The 21,381-nt window shown below is 38.2% G+C and overlaps 1 protein-coding gene across 1 annotated transcript in view; it reads right to left on the reverse strand.

Moving 5' to 3' along the window:
- Nucleotides 1-11,701: 11,701 nt before the first annotated feature.
- The window catches only part of col8a2 (collagen, type VIII, alpha 2), a 251,273-nt gene continuing 241,593 nt past the window's right edge, over nucleotides 11,702-21,381 (reverse strand). The window contains exon 4 of the mRNA XM_028819896.2: nucleotides 11,702-18,166. Within this exon, the coding sequence (XP_028675729.1) occupies nucleotides 16,236-18,166 (1,931 nt within the window). The 3' untranslated portion in view covers nucleotides 11,702-16,235. The remainder of the gene's footprint in view (nucleotides 18,167-21,381) is intronic.

Genomic DNA, 21,381 nt, shown 5'->3' on the forward strand with positions numbered 1-21,381 from the left:
GGTGAGCCTGAAATTGATGTTTGTGGCACGATAAAAACTACAATATTTGGTTTAAAATTTATCGCCGTCTATCAACAAAATATCTTGAGTCCAAATGTTAGACATGGTGGAAATGTCAGATTTATGGCATTCTGTGTTCAACGATCCCTTATGTCAGAGTGCATATCTCAACACAATAGAAATTATATTTCAAGAATTAAAGTGAACTGCTTGTGCAGGATTGTCACCAGACTTAAAGCTGATTAGGCAGTGCTATAAACTCAACAATTCTTTAAAGCAGATGTGAGATTAGCAACTATAGGAAGCATGTTGTTGCTTTAGTAGCTGCTGAAAATGTGCCAGTTCATATACATTTGTATGTGAGCCAATTTGTATTTGACTGTTTACTTTTGAAATGCATATATTAATTCTTGTAAACTATTAAATGGATTTCTCAAAATAGATGTTTGTTTTTAGAGAAGTACGGATTAGCTTTAATTAAACAATTATTTGATACTAAAATGTGATCATTTCAAAAATTCCAGTAAAGATTCATCTCAGGTATTTTTTATCTTCATTTAACTCATATTTGACTGCTTTTTCCAAATTGATTGTTGACACGTGGCATTAGTAAACAAAAATAATCATAGCTTTTTTTGGTTTTGATTACATTTGTGATTTCAATCCAATTTACACATATAAATTAGTAAAAAAAATTATAAGCACAAAAAGAAAAGTGCAATGTAAAATTGGGGGTGACTTGTATTACTGGGTATGGCAAAAGACATGAAAACTTCTAATATTAAAAGTGCCTGTTCATATATACTGCTCAAAAAAATTAAAAGGAACACTTTTTAATCAGAGTATAGCATCAAGTCAATGAAACTTCTGGGATATATCGATCTGGTCAGTTAAGTAGCACAGAGGGTTGTTAATCAGTTTCAGCTGCTTTGGTGTTAATGAAATTAACAATAGGTGCACTAGAGGGGCAACAATTAGATGACCCCCAAAACAGGAATGTTTTAACAGGTGAAGGCCACTGACATTTTTCCCTCCTCATCTTTTCTGTTTTTTCAATAGTTTTACATTTGGCTACGGTCAGTGTCACTACTGGTAGCATGAGGCGATAACTGGACCCTACAGAGGTTGCACAGGTAGTCTAACTTCTCCAGGATGGCACATCAATATGTGCCATTACCAGAAGGTTTGCTGTGTCTCCAAGCACAGTCTCAAGGGCCTGGAGGAGATTCCAGGAGACAGGCAGTTACTCTAGGAGAGCTGGGCAGGGCCATAGAAGGTCCTTAACCCATCAGCAGTACTGGTGTCTGTTCCTTTGGGCAAGGAGGAACAAGATGAGCACTGCCAGAGCCCTACAAAATGACCTCCAGCTGGCCGCTGGTGTGAATGTCTCTGACAAAACAATCAGGAACAGACTTCATGAGGGTGGCCTGAGGGCCCGATGTCCTCTAGTGGGCCCAGTGCTCACTGCCCAGCACCGTGGAGCTCAATTGGCATTTGCCATAGAATACTAGAATTGGCAGGTCCACCACTGGCACCCTGTGCTTTTTACAGATGAGAGCAGGTTCACCTTGAACATGTGACAGATGTGAAAGGGTCTGGAGATGCCTTGGAGAACATTATGCTGCCTGTAACATTGTTCAGCATGACCGGATGAAATCCTTGGACCCATTGTCAGACCCTACAGTATACTGGTGCAGTGGGTCCTGGGTTACTCCTGGTGCACGACAATGCCTGGCCTCATGTGGCGAGAGTATGCAGGCAGTTCCTGGAGGATGAAGGAATTGATACCATTGACTAGCCCCCATGCTCGTCTGATCTAAATCCACCTCTGGGACATTATGTTTCGATCCATCTGACGCCACCAGGTTGCACCTTAGACTGTCCAAGAGCTCAGTGATGCCTTGGTCCAGATCTGGGAGGAGATCCCCCAGGACACCATCCGTCGGCTCATTAGGAGCATGCCCCAACATTGTCAGGCATGCATACAAGCACATAGGGGCCATACAAACTACTGAGTATGATTTTGAGTTGCTGCAATGACATTTCGGTAAAATGGAATAGCCTGCCGCATCATCTTTTCACTTTGATTTTCGAGGTGTCTTTGAATTCAAAAGATGTGGCATTATTTCATTCCTAACACATTACCCAGTCCATATCAGTATAGATATCCAGCATGATTTTTTTCCCATTGAGATCTGATCTAATTTTTTTGAGCAGTTTATTAACCTGTCAGTCAATTACATTTTAGAATTTTTGTGTTATGTGCTACTGATCATTACTGTGACCACATGCATAATTTAACTGACAAAAACCAAAAGCTAGCATTTTGTTGGTTATTGATCAGCTTTTAGTATGTTATTGTTTTACTTAAATTTATGCTTAACAAATGAGTAATCACCAGTAGCTCTCAGAAATTATTCTAGAGGTTACTTATATAAGTTACTCCCATAAAGAAACTGGAACATATATCAGTATTCTGTTTCCACCTGTGCTATCTTGCTGCAGAAAAGAATGGATTTAGGTGTGTAGAGGAGTATAATTATGACATTGAATCATTTAACAAGTGCTCCCTTTTGCTGTTTTTATTTTGGATGGTCAACTCACTCAAACTAATTTCCCAAGATATTTAAAAAAAAAAAACTGGAATCTGCTCTTCTTGACCAAAAGGTTTTACATATCTTAAGTGCATTAGTTTCACCTATAATAACTCGCTATAGGAAAAGGAGCTACACCTTTTTGAAATGGGGAATTAAGTAATAATGATCTACTTCTATGGCACTGTGTCTATTGTGAGCTATGGAAGTTCCCAATCCCAGAATAATTTGATGAAGTCCAGAGGTTCAACTAAAAAGCTGTTTATTAAAAAATACATATATAAAAGTACAAACGTATGCAGGAGGGTATAAAGGTAGAAGGTGGAATAGCAGGACAAAGTTTAATATAAATGGGGAGGGTTACGTCAGGAAGGGCATCCGGTGTAAAAATTTGCCAAATCAATATGCGGACAACAATACAAATTTCCATACCGGATCGGTCGAGCCCCGGGTTAACAACGACCGCCACCAGTACTGTTAGTCAACAGGGTGCTGGCGGAAATTGGGCTACTATTGGCTGAAGAAGAAGAGGGGGGAGACATGTCCAGAGGCAGGAGGAGATGAGGAAGGTAAAGAGAGTGGAACTGAGGGTAAGAACTTTGAATGTTGGCAGTATGACTGGTAAGGGGAGAGAGTTAGCCGATATGATGGAGAGACGGAAGGTTGATATATTGTGCGTGCAAGAGACTAAATGGAAGGGGAGTAAGGCCAGGTGGATCGGAGGTGAATTCAAATTGTTTTATCATGGTGTGGATAGGAGGAGAAATGGAGTAGGGGTTATTCTGAAGGAACAGAATGTCAAGAGTGTTCTGGAGGTGAAAAGAGTGTCAGACAGAGTAATGATTATGAAGCTGGAAATTGGAGGTGTGATGATGAATGTTGTTAGTGCATATGCCCCACAAGTTGGGTGTGCAATGGATGAGAAAGAAGATTTTTGGAGTGAGTTGGGTGAATTGATGAACAGTGTACCCAAGGGACAGAAAGCGGTGATTGGAGCGGATTTCAATTGGCATGTTGGTGAAGGGAACAGTGGAGACGAGGAGGTGATGGGTAGGTATGGTGTCAAGGAGAGGAATGAAGAAGATCAGAGGATAGTGGATTTTGCCAGAAGGATGGATATAGCTGTGGTGAATATTTTAAGAAGAGGGAGGAACATAGGGTTACGTACAAGAGTGGAGGAAGATGCACACAAGTAAATTACATCCTATGCAGAAGAGTTAATCTGAAGGAGATTGAAGACTGCAAAGTGGTGGCAGGGGAAAGAGTAGTAAAGCAGCATAGGATGGTGGTCTGTAGGGTGATGTTGGAGATCAAGAAGAGGAAGAGAGTGAGGGCAGAGCCAAGGATCAAATGGTGGAAGTTGAAAAAAGAAGACTGCAAGGTTGAGTTTAGGGAGGAGGTGAGACAGGCACTGGGTGGTAGTGAAGAATTACCAGACAGTTGTGAAACTACAGCAGATGTAGTAAGTGTGACAGCAAGAAGGGTGCTTGGCGTGACATCTGGACAGAGGAAAGAAGAAACGGAAACCTGGTGGCGGAATGGCGAAGTACAGGAGAGTATGCAGAGAAAGAGGATGGCAAAGAAGAAGTGGGATAGTCAGAGAGATGCAGAAAGTAGACAAGAGTACAAGGAGATAAGGTGCAAGGTGAAGAGAGAGATGGCAAAGGCTAAAGAAAAAGTGTATGATGAGTTATTTGAGAGGTTGGACACTAAGGAGGGAGAAAAGGACCTGTACCGATTGGCTAGACAGAAGGACCGAGCTGGTAAAGATATGCTGCAGATTAGGGTAATAAAGGATAAAGATGGAAACATGCTCACAAGCGAGGAGAGTGTGTTGAGCAGATGGAAAGAGTACTTTGAGAGGCTTATGAATGAAGAGAACGAGAGAGAGAAGAGTTTGGATAATGTGGAGATAGTGAATCAGGAAGTGCAATGGATTAGCAAGGAGGAAGTAAGGATAGCTATGAAGAGGATGAAGAATGGAAAAGCCGTTGGTCCAGATGACATACCTATGGAAGCATGGAGGTGTTTAGGAGAGATGGCAGTGGAGTTTTTAACCAGATTGTTTAATGGAATTTTGGAAAGCGAGAAGAAGTGTACTGGTGCTGATATTTTAGAATAAGGGGGATGTGCAGGACTGTAGTAACTACAGGGGGATACAATTGATGAGCCACAGCATGAAGTTATGGGAAAGAGTAGTGGATGTTAGGTTAAGAAGTGAGGTGATGATTAATGAGCAGCAGTATGGTTTCATGCCAAGAAAGAGCACCACAGATGCAATGTTTGCTCTGAGGTTGTTGATGGAGAAGTATAGAGAAGGCCAGAAGGAGTTGCATTGTGTCTTTGTGGACCTGGAGAAAGCATATGACAGGGTGCCTCGAGAGGAGTTGTGGTATTGTATGAGGAAGTCGGGAGTGGCAGAGAAGTACATAAGAGTTGTACGGGATATGTACGAGGGAAGTGTGACAGTGGTGAGGTCTGCGGTAGGAGTGACGAATGCATTCAAGTTGGAGGTGGGATTACATCAGGGATTGGCTCTGAGCCCTTTCTTATTTGGAATGGTGATGGACAGGTTGACAGATGAGATTAGACAGGAGTCCCCGTGGACTATGATGTTTGCTGATGACATTGTGATCTGTAGCGATAGTAGGGAGCAGGTTGAGGAGACCCTGGAGAGGTGGAGATATGCCCTAGAGGGGAGAGGAATGAAGGTGAGCAGGAACAAGACAGAATACATGTGTGTAAATGAGAGGGAGGTCAGTGGAATGGTGAGGATGCAAGGAGTAGAGTTGGCGAAGGTGGATGAGTTTAAATACTTGGGATCAAGAGTACAGAGTAATGGGGATTGTGAAAGAGAGGTGAAAAAGAGAGTACAGGCAGGGTGGAATGGGTGGAGAAGAGTGTCAGGAGTGATTTATGACAGACAGACATCAGCGAGAGTGAAAGGGAAGGTCTACAGGACGGTAGTGGGACCAGCTATGTTATATGGGTTGGAGACGGTGGCACTGACCAGAAAGCAGGAGACAGAGCTTCAGGTGGCAGAGCTAAAGATGCTAAGATTTACATTGGGTGTGACGAGGATGGACAGGATTAGAAATAAATACATTAGAGGGTCAGCTCAAATTGGATGGTTGGGAGACAAAGTCAGAGAGACGAGATTGCATTGGTTTAGACATGTGCAGAGGAGAGATGCCAAGTATATTGGGAGAAGGATGCTAAGGATAGAGCTGCCAGGCAAGAGAAAAAGAGGAAGGCCTAAGAGAAGGTTTATGAATGTGGTGAGAGAGGACATGCAGGTGATGGGCGTAACAGAACAAGATGCAGAGGACAGAAAGATATGGAAGAAGATGATCCGGTGTGTCAACCCCTAACGGGAGCAGCCGTACGAAGAAGATATGTGTATATACTGCATCTTGTGGGCAATAGTGGGCCAATTATGCATTTGCTAAACCATACAAAATTCTTTGTAAACTCCACTAACCACACCTGGCTACTCTTCTGTTTCCTTATCCTCCCCTCAGCTGGGTGAGCTCTTGCTTCCACACAACTCCCAGCTTCAAGGTCTCCAGACTAATTTTAAACGTGGACCTGAAGGCTTGTTCAGTTCAGTTTTCGTTCCAACATGAAGTTTTTCTGGATTGTTCTTAACCCCTTATAAATGCTGGGGTCACACATCAATAACTCCACCTCTCAGTCCCAAGTACTCCTGCCAGCCTAGTTATCTTCATAGACTATAAAGCCTCATGAGAAGGTTGATCTACAGCAACAGAATTATTGCTCCTGCCAGTAACAGGACCAGGGACTGGTAAAACAATATTTCTACAAGTTCGCCTTTTCTGTCTTCTGATTCTATTTTCACTTCTGAAAATTGTCATTAAATGCTATTTATTATATTTTGAATAAAATGCAATACCTAGAAACAACTGTACTGACTTGCAGTAGTTGTTGTAGTAGCAGTAGTATTTGTTTTAGTTAAATATTTCATTTTATTTTAAATATTTCAGAGACAACAATCTGGTACTTACCACCACCAAAACCAAAGAGCTGATCATCGACTTTAGGAGGAAGAAAACAAAATAGTTATTTGATTTATTTCATTTTTTTTAATATTTCAGAGACAACAATTTGGTTCTTAACACCACCAAACCAAAGGAGCTGATCATCGACCTTTATAGGAAGAAAACAAATATTCAGCCCCTTTTCATTGATGGGGATTGTTTGGAGAGGGTCTCAGACTTTCTTTTTCTAGGTGCACACATAAAGGAGGACCTAAATTAAAGCAATAACACCACAGAGCTTTTAAAGAAGGCACAGCACAGAGAGTATATTGACTTATTGCATCTGTGTGTGTGGTTTGCCAGCTGCACTGCATCAGAAATGATAGGCACTCCAGTGGGTCATCACCACTGCCCAGAAGATTATCAGATGGCCTCTCCCATCTTTGGAAGATCTTTACACTTCCCACTGTCTGAAAAAGGCCCAGAGCATAATTAAAGATCCATCCCATCCCGCTCACTCTGTGTTTGCACTGCTGCTTTTGGGGAGATGCCTGCAGACAATAAACACACAGATAAACAGACAAAATAATAGCTTTTACTCAAAGGCCGTGACTGCACAAAATGAAACTTTAAAGGGAACAAATTATGCAATAAATACCAGCAGAATGTGGTGTGATAGATGGCCAGGAACCCTCCCTGCCAGAATGCCTGGAGGAAGGAGGAACCAGGAGAGCGGCGCTTCTTTTCCCTGGGCACTCGGCCGGTCCTTGCTCCCTGGGGGACAGCACTTCTGGGACACCAGGAAGTGCTGACAGACCAGGGATGGCTTATGCCCGGAGTGCTTCCGGGTGCAAGGGCAGCACTTCTACCACACTGGGGAGTGCTGCCGGAAGTACATCGTCAGGCATCTGGAGCACATCCGGGACAAGATAAAAGGGGCCGCCTCACTACAATCAGAGAGCCGGAGTCGGGAGGACGAAGACGAGGACGAAGCTGAAGCTTGTGAGAGAGGAGTGGAGAAGTCATGTGTGAGTCGCGGGAACCTGTAAATAGTTATAATAAACCTGTGTGTTTTGGACATTGGTGTCGTGTCGTGTCTGTGGCCGGGCTATCTATTACAGTGGAAAATGCCTTGTTGTGTACTATGATGTTTGTTTTGTTTTTCTGCTTTTAGAATCTCTTTTAAATCTTCATATTTATATTTTTGTAGTGTTATAATTTCTTGCTGTTATGCACTGATAGGCTGGCATCCAATTTTGTTGTACATGATCAATTGCAATAAAGATATTCAATTCAATTTAGAAATTAATGATAAGTCCCCTTCTTCTTTAGGTTAGTACAGGTATATATATGTTTTCTAAAATGATTGGCTGGTTTAATTGGCTTGGAAATGTGAAGTTTGCAAAGTAGTTTATCAAATCTCAATAATTTTCAAAATATTTTAAATCCTTATATTGTTTAACGTCATCTTACCTTTGTTTATTTTTTTAAAATAAACACAAATCACCTTAGTAAGGTTTTCTTAAATCCTGAGATTTAAATTCTCAACAAAGGAAGGACAATTGAAGCAGATGAAATATATCTTTTTGTAAAGTATGGTAATTATGTTAACTGTAATGCAATCTTTTTGCAAACTGATTGAAAGTACTTTTTTTCCTTGACAGGATGCATTATTCCAAAGAGTAATACAATCCAGGAAGGTAACAAACAAGTACCGTATTTTTTGCACCATAAGACGCACCTGACCATTAGACGCACCTAGGTTTAGAGGAGGAAAACAAGAAAAAAAATATTCTGAACCAAATGGTGCACTAATATGTTTAATAAAATATAGCAGAATAATATTTCAACCATGTAAATTCAACAGCGGTATTAAGAAACATCATCACTGTCATTAACAAATAAGGAGAGACTTTAAGGTTCAAGCATTCTTCTAGTTTTATGGAAACCCCAAGAACTCCTCATCGCTAGTGTCAGAATTTATTAAGCTCAGTTGCTCACAATCACTTTGCAGCATCACGTACCTATCATCACGCGACATAACCTGTCCAAAGCCACCAGGGGACAAAGCACGTTTGGACCAATGCTCCCTGAAGTTATATCGCCAGTCTAGTCCCATCTATATTTGTAATGCCACAAAGCCCTTCATCTCGTGTTTTGTTGTGGGTTTCCAGTTTGAAAAATGAGAATGCGGTGCAAGCACAGCCCTCGATTCAAAAAATTGCTCTGCATACCTGTTTGTCTCGTCTGACAGTAGCTGAAAGGCAGCTTCAGGAAAGAACAGCCTGAAGTAGTCCAGCGGCTGGTAATCTATCGAGTCCAGAGTCCAACTCAGTGATAATGCGCTTCGCTCCCTCATGAGATGTAGACGCTATCTTGCCTTTGTTTATATTTGTTTAGATTTCGCAACTCACGCACACGCAAGGATTAGATGCCGAGTCAATGAGTCTAACATTCCTCCAAGCACAGAGGGAATGCCTGTAACGTAACAGTGAGTTTTGTCGCCCTCTAGCCCTGGATGTCGACTTTTGTCAGGTATTACACATCATGGTCTGTGATGCAATATTCGCACCATAAGACGCACAGACATTTCCAACCTTCTTTTGGGGAAAAAAAAGTGCGTCTTATGGTGCGAAAAATACGGTAAATGTTAATGGAACAATTAAAGCTACATCCATCATGGTTTGCATGGAAATATTGTATTTTTGTCCTCAGGACTTCAGTGGGACTTTGTTCAGGGTGGAATCAGAATGCATCTAGGAATTTATGTCGCTTTGGTAATTAAGACATTTTTATGGCTATATGAACTGACAGTATGACATTTTCTGTTTGCTTATTGGCAGGTGATTCATAAGTTCAGTTGTGTAGTAGTAGTATCCCTCATATCCAGTAAATAAGTGAAGGGTCTTTTTTTTTTTTTTTTTTTAAGGAATATGTCTCCGTTCTGATACATATAATCAATTAGAGATGATCACTAACAAAGCACCACTGTTAGTCTAGACCAAATTTTATAGTTTAAGGATTGATTGATGGCCCTTTGTGCAAAATTAACTGCTTTGTTCACTTTTTAAAACTGTGTTATCTCTAACAGTATCATTTTCTTTTTGTAGGATTAGGATATACAACTTTTCAGTAACTTTGTAATCATGTTTGTGGGTAGCATTATTTCTTTATCATATTTTGTAGTCACTTTACTAGTTAATTTTATCACATATGGGCTTGATCATATGTAACTGATAAAATTCCAGATTAGGCTGAGCTGAATTTTTCATTTGACCTCTCATGTGAATTCACAGCTTACTTATAAGACCAACATTTTGTATTAAGGATAATAATTACCATTTCATTTGAATGACTAATTTATACCTATCCACATTGTCATTACTTTAATGACAACTAGGGGGCTTTGCCCCCTGCTCGCTTCACTTGCCAACCCCGGGCCTGCGCTACACTGTAGCCTCTTTGCGGTTCTGAAGCTCGCTTATAGGGATGCAAATGTACAAATTAAACAGATTGTTATTTTCATGGGAATTGTTACATGTGCATAATAGAACTAACTATTTCACATTACTGTGAGTAATTAACCATATTAAAAAAATAGCAGAACGTAATATTTTGAAAGTAAATTTTTTCATGTTGCATTAGAGTTAATCGTTGTGTAATACGAATTTGTTCTGTTTGGCTTTGAAATTAACACGCAAATACTTTTTAAACTTACACTTTTACTGTAAAACTTCAGTAAAAACAATTTTTTGAATTAAAGTTTTGTCAATTTCGCATTGAATTTTGATTCTGTGTTTGGACTTAATATATAACTGCCCGTGATTGAATTTTGTTTCTTTCTCTCTAATAAATAAAACAACTTTTTTGAATGTTTGTCTCTGAGATTTGTTAATTGTCTTTGCAAAAGCTATTCTAATGGGAAACTGTTAATGTTTTAATAAGTTAATAACTGTTTCAGCATAGTCTATTGATATGCATTTAACCAATTTGCCTTGTAACAAATCGACAATTTTAGCGTTAATTCGTTTGACTTCATCATTTCTCGGTGCTAGGATTGCCTGTGTACTCATTTCTTCTGTTGAAAACCCTTTGTGATGAAATTCTTCAATAAGATTTGAACATAATACGTCTTCTTTAATTGGGAATTTAAAGTGAGGAAAATGTTAAAATTTTTAAGAGCTCAGAGAGCAGGAACTATATCTGTCAAAAGCATTCACACGAATGAGATGTAAGAGGACCGTGTGCATGCTTGAATATGGTTGAGAGGAGGGTGTGACTTGAAAAAATCTCATGGCCAAAATCTCGTCTCATGTGAGTTGAAAAAATCTCTTGAAAAAAGTCTTGTCTCGTCTCAGGATTTTTTTATATAATAGAGAGATTTGTGTTCTTATTAATAAAAGGAGAAAACCATTTCAAACCAAACACAATGTGAGGAGATCCCAATAATTATTAGATTCATTAATTATTAGGTAGCAGAGTTATGTGAAGGCAAATGAAAATTTTTCGGAGTCATTCTTGGGAAGATTACCTGTACGTTGAAGATGTTCTAGAATCATTATTTAAAATGATGGTCAGCGGTTCAGACGTTATGGTGGTCTTTCTATTCAGACCAGTCAGGCTACAGTGCTGCCCTTTTCCTGGTATACATCCATTCTGTTTTATTCAATTTTACAGCCATGAGACATTGGACTTATTATTAGGTTTAAGGAAGGATCAATAATGGATGGGGCACCTGTTCTTCTCAGGAGACATACACACATGGACCCACATTCACTGAAAATGGCAACCGTAGTTTACAGTCAACTATTAGCATAACCTGCATTGTCTTTGAGATGTGCAAATTCAGGTAGTGATAGCTTTGGAATCAAATCCAGTCTTTTGGAGCTAAATCATTGTATCATTTCACCTATATGAAATGTAATTAATTAATTGGAATGTTTAATTCCAATTCCATAACCATCCTAAAATCATAATTAAATGTTATTGTACCACAGCTCTAAATGACTTGAGTACAGCTCTGCTATACAAATCAAGTTGATAAAGAGAATCTTTTCTACTTACTGTTTTTCCTTTGACAGTTTAAAAATGATATTAACAGCAAGCCACTTTTGTAGTAGAAAGTTTTTATTGATATTGTATCAATACAATCAAGTGTTGTTTTAATTTTAACAGAACATTACAGTTTCAATCACAAATAAACAAAGGAGTGCATTTTCAAACCAATTCCTATTACAGAGAGTGCATGTCGTAAATATTTACAAAATCCTGTTATTTTCATAAACTTTAAAGAAAATACATAAAATTAAATGATCCAGCAACCTAGCAAAAACTTGAGTTCTTCTTTGTTACACAAATTTTACCATGAATCTGTGGACAAACTTCTGACAAATTTAGTTGACCTGTGAATTGAATTCCCCTCAGAAGTCTTTCCCTGTGCAACTATAAATCTATTACACATTTAGTGTTTCCCCATTAAAAAAAATTAATAAGGCACATTTTTCAGATGTTGCTTTTAAAGTAGTCTTTAATTCTGTAAGTACTATGTATGTAATAATTGCAGCAAAGCAAACCATTATACTTCCATGCATGATATCATTATGATATTTTGCAATCCAAGTAAATGGTTAAATGTAAATTGTGTATCTATTCAATATTAAAACTAAAGAAGAATGAGAAGGAAAAACTTGCCAAAACCTTAGATATCATGAATGGGTGTGTTTTACAGTTTCCAAGAGCATTGTATGGAAAATTTAATTAATCTATACTCTACAAAAGCTTAACAGACAGATCAAGCTGAATATTTAGTAATTCTAAAATTGTTTTCTTTTCTAGAAAGAAATTGGAAGTTATAAAAAGCATCATATGTGAAGAAGCTTTTCCATTCTTTTATCAGAGACGGCCATTTGTTGTTTTTCCTTAATTTTTGAGATTTTGTTGTCCAGTAGATCATTAGACTGTTTAGATTAAAGAGACACCCATGCTGTATCGCTAGGAACACTTGCCAAGTAGTATTTTATTATTGCCAGCACACAAAATATGCTTTTGTACTCACTGTTTGAAGATTGACTCCTCCACATATACTACAGGACATTCATTTTGTATTAAAACTTATTTTCTACTGCTTATATCGTGTATTTTTAAGTCAATAAATGGCAAACATTTCTTTCTTAGTAGTGAGAAAGGGTGAGTTGCCATTTAGTTATGTGTAAAAATAAATACTTTTAAAATGTTATCACAGTCAAGGGTAACAATATAAAAACAAAACATTAGAAGCAATTGAACTGTGTAATTGTAGCAGAAAAAAAGAAATAAAATATATCATTGCAGAACACTGAGATTCATTAAATAACAAATGATCAGTTATGTGTTACGTGTAGTGATTTATTTTTAAGTGAAAGCTCAGGCAAAATGAAAATGAGCTCAGAACTCTAGAAATTATATTCTTAAATGACATTGTAAAAGCAGTCAATAGGTTTTTAACGCACACATGGTTTTAATGCAAATTTTATTTGCAGCATCCCAAGAAAAATAGCACTTGCTTATATTGTCTCTTCAATTGAACAAGAGTCTTGTATCAAAAAAGACAAGACCAGACCCATGGTGTCTTCATTGGTTATTCATGGTATAACCTAGATTAAGCCACAAAGCACAGGTGAAAAATAATCATGATGGTCTCCACAAAGTCCATATCCTTGTGAATTGTTAGTATACTGGACTTGTAACTGATGCCATGCCAATCCAACATTTACGCCCACTATAATCTGCTTTTGTGGTTTCTGAGAGTTTCTTCTCGTGTAAACTTTAGCTTTCAGTTCAAAAAGATTTAATTTGCCTTTGGAATGCTTATAAAGAGAAGCAGAAACTTCTCTGATGCTGGAGACAATTACTCATTTGCAATTCACTTTATACTGAGCTATTTTCCATTTTGGTTAGACCAATATTGGACTGTGTTTTGGCTAAAAAAGATGCTGAAATATCTGCTGCTAGCCACTGTAGCAGTAGAGCATGTTCGTGTATTACCACTAAACAAAATCTACTGATTCAGATATGATGGGATCAACTACATTTAAATCTTACTTTTGCACATCCTTTTTCACTGTCTATAGTGCACTGCATACAGTGATAGATGATCTCTTCCCAGACACATGTAATGAATTATTATACAGGTGTGGTAAAACATAAAGTTTCCTGTCAGGTGTCAGTAGTGATACACAGCTTCAGCTGTGTTGACAACCAAAAGACATATGGAATCATTATCCAGGCATTTTCATGTTTATGTTCTTTTAAGGTTGGCTTTAATCAGAATAACAAATATGCAAGTTTGAATTTTGATGCACTGGGTGCTTACATGAAAGTTTAACAACATTTCTCAGAACATGTTTGGCATATATTTTGTACCATATCAGTCCCAGTAACTCTTAATTCATTATTTAAGTGGTGACCCACAGGTAAACCTTTTTTCCATGAGATTGTTATTAATGCAAAAAAAGTTAAAAGACAATATAAACATCAGAAAAATCATTACGTACTGACTTCAGGGAAGCAAAATGTTTATTTTTACTTGTCTTATTATGCAGAATGAAAGGGAGTAAATTCATATTTAGAGAAACTGTCCCACTCAGTTTGGAATTGAATGAGTGAATTAGAGCTGAGTACATGGTTTTCTCCTTATCTAATCAGGCTTACTAGAAGACAATAGTTGTGTGCATAAATTGTAGTGATTTCACTGACTCTTAAGATCAGAGTTGTTTTTTGAGCCAAGAGTTTCATCATATTGGAAATAAGGTGTGGTTACATTTCATGAAGGAAATTTGGCAGAGAAGATTGAATATCAGAAAATATGTTGCATTTTTTTTTTTAAGATTAAATGTGAAATCGTAAAAGTATTGTCATTCTCTGCCATACTTTTATGAGAAATGAAAAAGGGAAACACATGTTTTAACATGCTATTGTGGAATACAGAAACTACCAGATTATAGGGTGTAACATATTTCTGTTGTATTAAATGCACAAAGACTCATGATTCAGCCATTGGCACATACATCATAAATAAGATTGTCTAAGTGAGTAAATGGTCCTGTTTTAAAAACAAGAACACAGGAAATAAAGTACTGCCTATTGATTAAAGTACTAAAACAGTTAATTTTTTAAGTTTTTATCAAAGTTACATGTAAAAAAAAATCTCATTTTTCATCAAATGATCAGAATATAACAATCCTTTGAAGTAAAACCTTCTTCAAAATTCCATATGATAAGTTAACATGTCACTGTAATTGAGTGGGATTGGGAACTTTGTCACAGTATGTTGCTTTAATCAAGTGTAGCTGCTTTGTAGTCACTGTATGATATGTTAGTTACCAGCACTGTAGTCTTTATTTCATCTCACCCTAGTGTGCTTACCTTGAGTAATTATTTTAAGCAGAGTTATTTTGATCTGTGCCTTATATTGCTAATTGAAGCAGATTTTATTTTTTGAAATATGTGTCTTACATGTGCAACTGAAATCCAAATAACAGCTAAAGGAGGTGAATTTTAGGAACTTAGCCATCACCTTTCTTTCAAAGTGAAAATTCCACAGATCTGCAAAAAATCTGAATGCAAATGCATTAGTTATTTTTTTCCATTCCTTATTCCATTCTTTAAGCCTGTTTAACCCTAGTTTAGAGCTGGGTTCCTATTTCAGGACAGCTGGGCACAAGGGCAGAAATCATCCCAAGATGGGCTGTCATTAATATGCTTGCTTGTACTAGTACCATTTAAATTTATTAACCCTTGTTTGATGATGCTACTGAAATTGTTTCAGACAAACTTCAGAGTTTTAGATTTAAATATGCCATATGGTATTTATTTTATTTAAATTAAGTCAGAATAAAATATGCATTTACTCTGTAAAATGTGTTCTGTTTACAGCCACAGCAATATCGTTTAACAGATAGTTTTCCTAAAAACGCCCCATTTGCTCTTTCTCAGTACAACTTTATGTTGATAGTGATTTTAATTTCTCCTCTCATAAATAAAATCCTTATTTTCACATCTTGCTGCATCCCTTTTAGCAAGATAAATAATAATTTCAGTCTATACCAACCATTCATTAATGTAGCCATTGCATTTTGCAACCATTCAACTGAAAATTCTTGAATTTTTATAGTATTACTGTATAATGAATTACAAAATTAAGAAATTATACATTTGAAAAGAATGTTATGCTGAAGTAACCGTTATGATGAAACCACACTACAAAGATGTAACATGACTGTGTATAGACTTACAGTCTCCAGTATATTGAAACTTGTTTGTACACTGTAACTGAATCTGTAATAATACTATGCAGTCACCATGGTAATAGTAATATTGGTCACATAGATATTGATGTTTAGTTTGGTTGTAAAAAATACATTAAAAAGTAAAAAATACAAACAAAAATGTACTTGCTAAACAAACAATCAAACTCAAAATAAAATATAATAATAAAAATACAAAAATAAAGACAAAATACCAGCCACAAAATGGCAGTGTCTGCCATTAGAAAGAAGTATGGGCTTCCTTTACTACTCACACCTTTCTTTTCACATAGTTTTGCCGTATTTTTTTCTGTTATTCTCTATATATGGCTTGAACTTCATGCCTGGTCAGTAAACTGTTATGTTGGACACAGGAGAAACCCTGAAAACGATGAGTGAATGTACTCTGTAGAGTACAAGCCATTGGCTTGATCCGAAGGCATCTGTACCCACACCTGATCATTCTCTTTTAACTCGAGAACAGCACTTCCGGAAGCCTGGTCCATGTAGCCTTTTTTGTATTCATCATAGGTATAAGTGGCTGGAACATTGTTTTTGTAGAGAGCTACCCAGACATTTGTTCCCTTTACATGGACGTGGTAAGAGAAGTAGTAGACTCCAGTAATAGGGCTAGTGAATACACCTGTAGAAGGGTTATATGCATTATGACCATTGTACAAAGTCCTATCAAATTTTATGGGCATTCCTGAAGGTGGGAAAGGAGTTGATAAAATGGCAGTGAAGGCTGGCAGCACCTGAGCAGAGAGCTCACCTAGACCAAATGATGGCTTTCCTGGCTTTCCATTTCCTGTCACAGTAGCCCCTTCTACAGTTCCCGGTAGGTGAAGCCCTGCTACTCCATTTTCTTCTCCATTAATAAAGACTCCTGGTGGTCCAGGAGGGCCTGGAGGGCCTGGTGGTCCAGGTGGGCCATTCACACCTGATATGCCTGGTTTCCCAGGAGGTCCCATTGGTCCTGGAGCTCCAGGTTCCCCAACTTTACCCTCTCCTGGAAGTCCAGGAAGGCCATGTTCACCCTTTATTCCTGGTATTCCCTGAGGGCCTATTGGCCCTGAAGAACCTTGAAGACCGGGGATCCCTGAAAGGCCACGGGGTCCTGGGGAACCAACTAGTCCAGGTTCTCCTTTGGTCCCAGGTGCACCAGATAATCCAGGAGACCCTGGTAAACCTATATGACCATGTTCTCCTTTTGGCCCAATTTGTCCACTTGGACCTTGAGGTCCTGGCAGACCTCGTTCTCCTATAAGCCCTGGCTTTCCTGGAAGTCCACTGGGGCCTTGATCTCCACGAATCCCTGGTGACCCTGATGACCCACTTGGCCCTTCCTCTCCTTTCTGACCAGGTAACCCATGCTTTCCTGGGAGACCCATGGGGCCTGGAATTCCTGGTAGACCTTGTTCACCCACTTGACCTGTCTCTCCAGGCTGTCCATCTATGCCTGGTTCACCCTTATCTCCTGGGAGTCCTGGCAGTCCAGAAGACCCTCTGTCACCTTTAAAGCCATTAAGTCCTGGTTTGCCATAGCCAGGAGCACCTGGAAAACCTGGGGGACCTTTGATCCCTGGTTCTCCTTTAGACCCCTGTGAACCAGGTATTCCAGGAAGACCATCTAAACCAGGTTTTCCAACACCATCTAACCCATGAAGCCCCTGTGGTCCTTGAGGCCCAGTTTCTCCTATTAACCCAGGTTCTCCAGGTGAGCCTTTTTCTCCTTTTGGTCCAACTGCCCCTGGAATTCCATCTAGTCCAGGTTTTCCTAGTCCTGGTACTCCTGGAGGTCCTGGTGAACCAGCATGGCCTTCTGGACCTCTCAACCCCGGTAAACCTGGCTTCCCATTTCCATTCTCACCTTTTATCCCATGTTCTCCAGGGAGACCTTGTTGTCCTTTTTGTCCTGGCTCTCCTCTAATTCCTGGGGAGCCTTTAACTCCTGGAAGGCCAGGTTTTCCATTCATGGATAAACCAGATGGTCCTGGAAGTCCTTGTGGTCCTGGTTGACCTCTGGGCCCTGGTTCACCTCTAGCACCTATTTCTCCTGTTGTTCCAGGAAGGCCCTTTACCCCCACTTTTCCAGGGAGCCCAGGAAGTCCAGGTTTTCCAATTCCAGAAAATCCCGGTGGTCCTTGAGGACCCTGTTGTCCTGGAGGACCTGGTTTTCCAACTCCTGGTTTTCCTGGCATTCCTGTTGGTCCTGAAGGGCCTCTTGGTCCAGGCTTTCCCTGTGGGCCTGGTTCTCCTTTGATTTCCATTGGTAGTTGGGGTGGCACACCTAAGACAAAGAAAAAGAATGGAAAATTATATGTTTAAGTTCTGTAGCTTAAATTATCTGCAGAGCAGAAAAACACTTTTTATTATGTGCATGTAAATAAATATGCACTCCATTAAAATATTAAAGGTAAAAGTTACATTTGCACTGGATCATAAAATCAAAAAGTAGATTGATTTCCATAATTTTACCTCCTAAATTACATCAGAAGTACCCTAAAATTTGACTTAAAGTTCAACCAACAAATTCTTTCATTTTTTTCTGTTAAGACTGGTATAAATTTTGCTTTGAATTCAAATATCACAAGTGTGAGGATATTGTAGACCTTACAGGATCTGGGGAGACCACTAAGGTTGCACCACAAGTTACAATGTTCTGAGGAACATTACTGACAGTGTGGTCTTCTCTGAAATTCTGTCTGTTCTGTGTGCCAATCCAATTAATCTTGGTGAAGTATAGAGAGGTGAAGTTTTATGTGGCAGTTTTTTTTTCTGGAACAGAAGGGACCTGACTCTTCATAGGGAGTTATACCTAAACCATTTGGGTACCAGATATTGGGGAGGCATACGAGTAGGTTGGGAAAATCTGCAATAAAAAGCCTCTCCAAAATGTTTAAAAGCAAAGATACCCCCTTTGGGACTAATGTGCGTCTGATCCAAGCCATGGTGGTTTCAATCACTTCGTGTGATTGCGAAAGCTGGACAGTGAATAAGGAAGACCGTCAAAGAATCGATACCTTCGAGTTTTGGTGCAGATGAAGAATATTGAACATACCATGGGCCGCCAGGAGAACAAATAGGTCTGCTTTGAAGTAAGTACAACTGGAATGCTACTTAGTGGCATGGATGGCGAAACTCTCTCTTCTCATTAACTTTGAACGTGTTGTCAGTAGGGATCACTCTCTGGAAAATGACATAATGCTTGGTAAACTGGAAGGACAATGCAAGAGAGGAGAGGAAGACCCCCTACAAAATGGATTGATATAGTGGTTGCAATAATGAAGTGAAAACTGTCAAAAATTGTGAGGAAGGTGCAGGTTTGGGCAGTTTTTCATTCTGTTGTATGTAGGGTTGTTTTGTGTCAGAATCAACTCAATGGCATCTAACAACAACATAAGTAAGTTAGTTCAGAATTGTTTAAAATAGAGAATGTAGCTTATGATTTCACATAAGTGAATAGAGGGATGTTTTAATGAAGATATACAAGATAATCTTGAAGTGCACAATAGTATTTATACAAATATACAAGCTGAACTTGACATTAATTATTAGCCCAAAGTTTAAAAGCCAAAATAAAATAGGCACAACATTAGAAATTGCTTACCTTAATGCACGAAGTATCAGAAATGAAACAAATTAGTTTTATGGTATGTAGCTGCACATAATTATAGAAATATAACATGGATGGTTATTGCACATTATTTAAGAAAGACAGATAAAATTGAAAATGTGGTGGATTAATTGTTAACATTAAAGAGAAATTGGAAATCATATCTCCTTTAATTAGGCGATGGGACACATCTTAGTGAGGCTATTTGGATTTGACTACAAAACATTAGGGAGAGGGCTTCTATACGTCTTTAATAATTATTAAAAAGCAACTTCAAAGTGAGACGACATAGCAATGGAGAATATCTATTACACAAATATAAGATGAGATAATGGGGAAATATCAGAGCACAAACAACAGTGACATTTTATAATTCTATGTCAGAACACAAAGAAGAGAAGAAGCATGTCTACAGTTATTATTCTGAAATAATCTGGACAGAATTCAGGGGTGGAAGTGAGCAAGTCATTAGGATATAGAGATCACAATATATGACATTTACAGTTTTATGATATAGCACTTAATCAAAATCTGGCACTGTTTTAATTAATTTTGGATATTTAAATATTGATCTGATGTGTCAAAGTAAAGAAAAATTTAAACTGGTACCTTAAGTGTGGCAGTAGTTGAGGAGCGATGACGCAGGTATAAAAGTATTTTACATGTAATGTAGAGCAAGTTCCCAAAGTTTAGAAGCGGTAAGAATTTAAAGAAACTCCTTAATGGTTAAAAAGTAGCTCTAAATAAAGAAAACAGCTGTGCAATGCATGTGAGACAAATCTAGTATCCCAGGTTGACATGTAGGGCTTTTGAAAGCCATTTTTAAAGTGTATGTTAGGAAAATTAAAAGGCATTTGAAGAGAAATATAGCAGAAAATGCAGAAGATTATCCAAAGAGATTTTTTTTCAGTATTTTAGTAGTAAACGAATAGTCGAGTAGGATATGAAGTGTGTTAGGAGCAATAAGGGCAAACTAAATGAAAGTTCAGATGGTGAGATTGCTCTAAATTCCTATTTTTGAAAAGATTTTATATGTAAATAAGTTGATGACCTCCCTGCAGTTACTGTGCCTACTAAGAAGGTACTTGGTGATCTGGAAATTGTAGAGGGAGAAGCGCTGATGAGTTTAAAAAAACTGAAATCAAACAAATCACAGACAGCACATAATATTTGTCTTCAAGTGCTTAAGGAAGTTATTGAGTACATGCAGAATATACATGCTTGAATTGTATTCTTTAATAATCACTGAATGCAGTTGAAATTCAGTGACAGACACAAAGTTAGTAATTGTCATCCTATTATATAAAAAGGTGATCCAGCTGATCCAGGTAAGTATACGCTGGTTAGCTAAATAAGCATCACAGGCAAATTAATGGGAGCAATTATTAAGGAAAGAAAGAAGCAACATATAGCAAGAACAGGTGTGTTAGTGAGCATTCCATATAGGTTTAGATAGGTAAGATCATATTTCACAAATATGGTGGAATTTTATTAGGAAGCAACACAAACATATGATTACAGAGGCACATAAGATACAATTTATCTTACTTTTTGAAGGGCTTTAATAAGGTCTCACATAAGAGGCTTGTGATCAAACTAAAAAAGTGGGAGTTCAAGGTTCATTGTATAGATAAGTGCAAATTGGCCTTAAAGGGATGTTCCAGATGAACCAGAGCTGCTCTTTTAAATATACATAAATGATCTTGATAAGAATATAAATAACAAGCTGGTTAAGTCTTCAGATGATACAAAACTGTCTGAAATGGAAGATAATTTAGAATCAGATGAATAATTACAGATGGACCTGGATAGAATTCCAACTTGGGCAAATTTGTGGCAAATGAAATTTAATGTAAAGTGTTACACATTGGAAGTAAAAATGTTACTAC

Source organism: Erpetoichthys calabaricus, chromosome 14, assembly GCF_900747795.2.
Source record: "Erpetoichthys calabaricus chromosome 14, fErpCal1.3, whole genome shotgun sequence".
NCBI classification, from domain to species: domain Eukaryota; kingdom Metazoa; phylum Chordata; class Cladistia; order Polypteriformes; family Polypteridae; genus Erpetoichthys; species Erpetoichthys calabaricus.